This window comes from Halichoeres trimaculatus, unplaced genomic scaffold, assembly GCF_033239565.1.
Source record: "Halichoeres trimaculatus isolate MK-OKI-2021-1 unplaced genomic scaffold, fHalTri1.1 fHalTri1_scaffold_1, whole genome shotgun sequence".
NCBI classification, from domain to species: Eukaryota; Metazoa; Chordata; class Actinopteri; order Labriformes; family Labridae; genus Halichoeres; species Halichoeres trimaculatus.
Window position 1 is genome coordinate 34,469,829 of NW_027437179.1, and position 5,741 is coordinate 34,475,569.

The 5,741-nt window shown below is 37.9% G+C and overlaps 1 protein-coding gene across 1 annotated transcript; it reads left to right on the forward strand.

Moving 5' to 3' along the window:
• Nucleotides 1-378: 378 nt before the first annotated feature.
• On the forward strand, nt 379-5,487 carry snrpc (small nuclear ribonucleoprotein polypeptide C). The gene is made up of 6 exons (XM_074674295.1): nt 379-471; nt 1,429-1,471; nt 1,565-1,673; nt 2,495-2,554; nt 3,371-3,475; nt 5,030-5,487. Exons 1-6 carry the CDS (start codon nt 398-400, stop codon nt 5,149-5,151), a joined length of 513 nt encoding a protein of 170 aa, XP_074530396.1. The 5' UTR covers nt 379-397; the 3' UTR covers nt 5,152-5,487.
• Nucleotides 5,488-5,741: the final 254 nt, after the last annotated feature.

Here is a 5,741-nt window from a genome sequence, read left to right on the forward strand (position 1 = left end):
GCTTTTTTTTTTTTTTTTTTTGCTAATTTTGTCCACAAAACTAAATTTTTTCGTGATTTAATGGCTAAACTTTCAAAAACTTTTGTTTGCAAAGGATAAAGCATTATTTTGTAGATTATGAAGGAATGCTTTTACTGCAGTAACTTTAAGAGCAGGGGGGAAATATCCCACATTTCTTTCTTTTATATATCCATATCTGGTTTTAATCCCTAAATTCTCGAGCAAATTCTATGCACGCACAATTTAGATATAGAGTATACATGATATGTTCATTAACTTCTAAATAAAATAAAATATATATCTTTTCAGAATAATGCGCCTGAATCATACTGCATGATCCAGAGGAGCCGCTTTGGACTCACTCATTTTGAAGCGGAACCAACTATTAGTAGGAGCCATGTGTGGTGGGGAAAGTTTGTCTGACACACAGGAATCGCGCTCTGTGTGGGGATCGTCGAGGATCATGCCGAAGTAAGTTCATATATCACATGTTTTTACGATTTTTGATTAAACTCCAGTTTATTAAACGATCTGTTTCGTCTCAAAATTAAATCAAAAGACACATTGTTGAATAATTCAGGTTAAAACGATGTTTAAAGTATAATTTTGCATAATGATCAACGTCTCCGGCTTTGTTTGGGCTAGGTCTATTTGCTGGTGCCAAACCGTTGCGTGAACTGATCAACAAATATCACACTGTGGTGGTTAAATAGTATTCCTAAGATAATTCACCATATCGGAGATTTTGTACAGTTTCATTTATGTCGAGGTTTTATTCAATGTTTTTTCTTTCAAACATGAGTTGGTGATGTTTTTCGGATCCAACCTATGCCTCAACCTGGTCATTTTTTAAGGGAAAGAATTACATTGTGCTGATGTTTTCTTTGTTGAACTGTGTTAAGCGACTTTTCCCTTGCACTGACTCTGACATTTACTTCAGAGGAGAACACCTAGCCCGGGTCATAGATTTGTACAGACAACCATGTGTCCTACAATGCAGCAGAAATCAACGCATCAAGATAAAATAAGTAAATAAAGAGTCAAAGGACATGCATTGTTTTATTATTATGAGCTCACTGAGACCTTGTCTTGGAGAAATATGTATTCCTGGCGAATAAAAAAGATTGTCATTATTTAGATTCTGGTTGCTGTGGTCGAAATATTTAATGAATGGCCACTATATTATATGAAAATGTGGGCTAACCTAGAAGGTTTCAGAATGCGTATTTGTTTATTTTGATATGCAAACCAGGAAAATCAAGTGTATTTTAGTTTAACCATTGTAATAAAGATGCATCAATTTGTATATGTTTGTATTTTTTTCTTCTGTTTGCAAATGCTAACGCTCCCTGTTGGCTCCCTTACTTGAAAATGAATGAATTAATACCTTTAATTGTCACTAACTTCATTTCTTCTAACCCCCTACAGGTTTTACTGTGATTACTGTGACACCTATCTAACACATGACTCGGTAAGTTGCATTCACTCTGTCGAAAATAATCTGTCTCTGTGAATTGCAGCTTCTAATTTAAGTCATTAAACCTGTATGCTTTTTTTTCCATAGCCATCAGTGAGGAAGACCCACTGCAGTGGCCGAAAACACAAAGAAAATGTGAAAGATTACTACCAGAAATGGATGGAGGAGCAGGCTCAGAGTCTGATCGATAAAACAAGTAAGGCAGTTATTAACTTTGTCATCTGGAATTGCTCGTTTGGGCATGTTGAGTAAATGCATGGATGATCTCTTGCTGGAGTCCTTCAGAAATTAGAGAAGCTGAGATTTGTTTCTTTTCTTCCCACACAATGCATGCTTATTCACACATGAGTGGGAAACCAGGCTCTTTTGCTTGAACAGAGCACACCAGTTTACTTGGGCCCCCACTGAGATTACAGATCCCTAATCCCTGAGAAATAGATGTAAAGCTAATGTGTTTGTATTAAAACATTTGAAAAACATGCCAATGCCTGCATTCTCTAAACATCAAAAACACAAAATGATCTCTGAGTACAAGACTCTGAGTGTTTGCTCCATTTCAGGATTTACTGGTGCCTCTTCAGATTATTTTGATACTTGAAAAAGGCAACAAGTTGATTTGTTAAATTTAATTTTGGTAAACTTTCTCAGTTGAAAACTCTCACCATAAATTAAATTTAATCTGTGTGGGGAAAAATGTCAGAACATTGACATTTGAGTATGTATTTATCACTGGCCATCTGACATCAAGCATTTTACAACTCCTTTTGGTGCAGCTTGGTTAAAAAAACACAACACCATGTATTGGTATTTACTTTTAATATCCCTAAAACACGGCTTTCATTTACTATTCACATGAGTGGCAGATAAGACCCTATGTGGTGCACTTGTGTTATATGTGTTTGTTATATGAAATGTAAAATATGCTGTAATCCATTCTTGGCAAAGCAGAGCTTGTCATGAGTATGAGACACTTATGTTCTTGTTTCTGTGTTAATCTTTGTATTTCTCTCCAAACAGCGGCTGCCTTTCAACAAGGAAAGATTCCTCCCACGCCGTTCCCTGGTGGTCCTCCCCCTGGTGAGTCCTCTGTCTTTCAGCTCAGCAGTAATGTGATTAAATGACCGCTGCACTGACACTGAAAGTTAGATTGTTACTCAGTGGGGAAATGCTGTCAGCATTTTGCTCCGTATCAAGGACTATTCAAACAGAATTATTATTCATGAGGCTTTACGCTGCTGCAGGATTACAACTCAATGAAATAATGTTGGAGTTCCACTAGACTGGACACGGGCAAGACGAGGCAGGTCGGCTTCTTTTAGAGAGCTTATTTCACTAACAGTGTCAGTCCAGTGAGTTTATTAGAGGAAAAAAAGAGAGCCATCAGATAATAGTTTTTAAATGTAAAAAAAAAAACATGAACTAAATTAACGCTTCTGTATAAAAATGTTCTACATACAGTATGATACTTTTTAACCATCACATCTTACACCATCAAGTACAAGACCGACTTTATCTGTGGTTTGGAACTTTGGTGCTTCTGGGGCTTCTTAAATTTCCCTTGGGATAAATAAAGTTCTATCTATCTATCTATCTATCTATCTATCTATCTATCTATCTATCTATCTATCTATCTATCTATGTAATCTATCTATCTAATCTGTCTGTCTGTCTGTCTGTCTGTCTGTCTGTCTGTCTGATAAAGCCTCAGGAAAAAACAAAAGTGCTTTTTATTCCAATGAAGATGTAAAGTTAACATGTCTGTAGTATGTAAACTTTTAGAAAGGAAGCAGAATACCCCTCACACATGTACTTGACAGGTCAGCAAAGAAATGAGTTAGAAAAGGACCCAGAGTATGAAAAATATATCTAAAATACTATTTTTTTTCTCCACAGGTGGTCCTCCTCGGCCAGGCATGCTGCCCACACCCCCCATGGGAGGTCCACCCATGATGCCAATGATGGGACCTCCTCCTCATGGAATGATGCCAGGTGGACCGGGTAAGGGTCACATTTTTTATGAGATAAATGTTTAACAGGTTGCGACTTCATCAAGGTCATGATAAAAACAGTGAAGTTTTTGCCCTTGTGGTGGATCTTGGTTCCATCAAATGGGCAGATTTTTGAAGCCCTCTCCCTGTACAGCACTATTTATGGATTTAACATCTCCTACATTCCTGATCAGACCTTCAACCTAGGGTACTAATCAGCCTGAAATCACATGACCATATGACCCAACCACCTTTGTAGTAGACCCATTAAATGACATGTCTGTGGATCCATGTAATGGTTGTCCCTGTCTTAAACCTCCTCTGTTTAAACATCATTTGCTGATGTTTTATTATGACCTTCATGAAGGCAAAAAAAGTTAATCCACTGGTCTGAAAATAGATAGATGGATAGATAGATAGATAGATAGATAGATAGATAGATAGATAGATAGATAGATAGATAGATAGATAGATAGATAGATAGATAGATAAGCATGTAATTCTACAAGTGTCTCTGAGGAAATGGTACCCATCATTCCTGAGTTGTGTGCGGTAACACTTCAAAGTGGTTGCAGAAGCTGAGTATCTGTGACAGTTTATGGTGTTTAAGAAAAGCATCAAAGAACAAAAACATCTTCACCGACTCACCTTAAAAACCCTTTGTCCCATCTATCATACATCTGTTTGGTGGTTCAGCACTTAAACACCAGTCTTCTACATGCTGGTGACATGTTTTTCTTTTCCTGCGCTGCCTTAATCCGAAAGTTCTCTTGAGGGGCGAGAAACATCTTTCATGAACTGGATAATGTTTAGGAATTCATTCAGCCATTAGCTGTGGGAGACAGACGTTTTAAAACACAGGTTTTCATCTGCTGTCAGACTCTTCTGAAGCCCTGTAATTATTTTTTTCTGTTACCACAATAAGAGGGGAGAGCAGAATATTCCTGTTCTCTGGGTGTTCACATGTAAACGTGCCTTCTAGTTTCTTCTACAGATTTCTTTATGTCATAATAGTTGTATGGAATACCCTGTTGTGTTTCCATGTTTCTGTAAGGGTTGAAGCAAATATTTGTCTAGATTATATCAGATAAATATCAAGTAGAATATCTACAGTGAGACATGTCTGGCTTCAGGTTGATCAAATTTACCCGACAAACACCAAAGACCAGTTTCTCAACTTTCAGGTCTGTTTATAGTTTGTGTGAACACATCTTTGGGACTTGTTTTAAATGGAGTTGTAATCAAAGCATTTTAATCATTTTGTGGATTAAATTCTAACTTGTCTCTTGTAGTTGTTGTGTGGTGTCTCAGATAGAGAGCTGATGAAAGGTTGATTAAAATTAATGAACAGCATTTTTGAAGCGGGTCTCATTCCAATAAACACTGGAAATGAGCCTTGATCACAGCCTGCTTCGCTGCAGAAACACACAAACACAGCGATCATTAACATCACCTTCGCTGAGTGATACTAACAAGGTTATTGTAAATGAATTCTGTCTCTGCTGTGACTCTGACTGTCAGCCTGTTGTCATAACGCCGCGTTTCTTCTCACTGACACGTTCAGGAGGCATGAGGCCGCCGATGGGAGGACCCATGCAGATGATGCCAGGACCGCCACACATGATGCGTCACCCTCGACCCATGATGATGCCAGTCAGGCCGGGCATGATGAGACCAGACAGATAAGAGCGAGCCCGGTTCCTCTGCTCCTGCTTTGTTGCCATGAACAGACGCTGTCTAGTGAGGACACTCGTTTTCACACTTTGATTTGTGGATACAACTTTTTAAAGATGCCCAATGTCTCCAAACACAGGATTGTCATCAGTTTACTTTTTACTGGAGCTGTGGTATTTATTATGATTCACCTTTTTAAATTGAACTTCATTTTCCCTTTGTGAAGCCTATTTTTACAGAAAAGAAACAACTTTTTTTGAAGTGTTAGGTGGTACAATCTCCCCTCACTCTGACAAACTATTCAGCAGGCAGATTTCAAAAAACACTTTTTTTATTTGACATCCTTGTATCCTTGTTTTTTTGTTGTATTTTAGGTTTTTACATATTTGGTTGTGTTTCATTGCTTTGTTTGATAAATAAAAGTGTGATCCAAACCACTTTCCTCGAGTCTCAGCCGCGTCATTCTCCACAACCCTTGGATGTCCAATTATGTGATTGCACTGAATATCTTGTACCAAAACAACAATAATAGGGTTGTTTATTTGGCTGTCAGATCCAGCTGGAATCAGAGAAGAAGTGTGCTTGCCTGTTCTCCTGAACTG

Bases quoted from the DNA above. Each gene is read 5' to 3' on its own strand.
- snrpc (XM_074674295.1), top strand. From the start codon at position 398: ATGTGTGGTGGGGAAAGTTTGTCTGACACACAGGAATCGCGCTCTGTG. The intron at 472-1,428 runs GTAAGTTCATAT...AACCCCCTACAG, and splicing joins TCGTCGAGGATCATGCCGAA to GTTTTACTGTGATTACTGTG. The intron at 1,674-2,494 runs GTAAGGCAGTTA...CTCTCCAAACAG, and splicing joins GAGTCTGATCGATAAAACAA to CGGCTGCCTTTCAACAAGGA.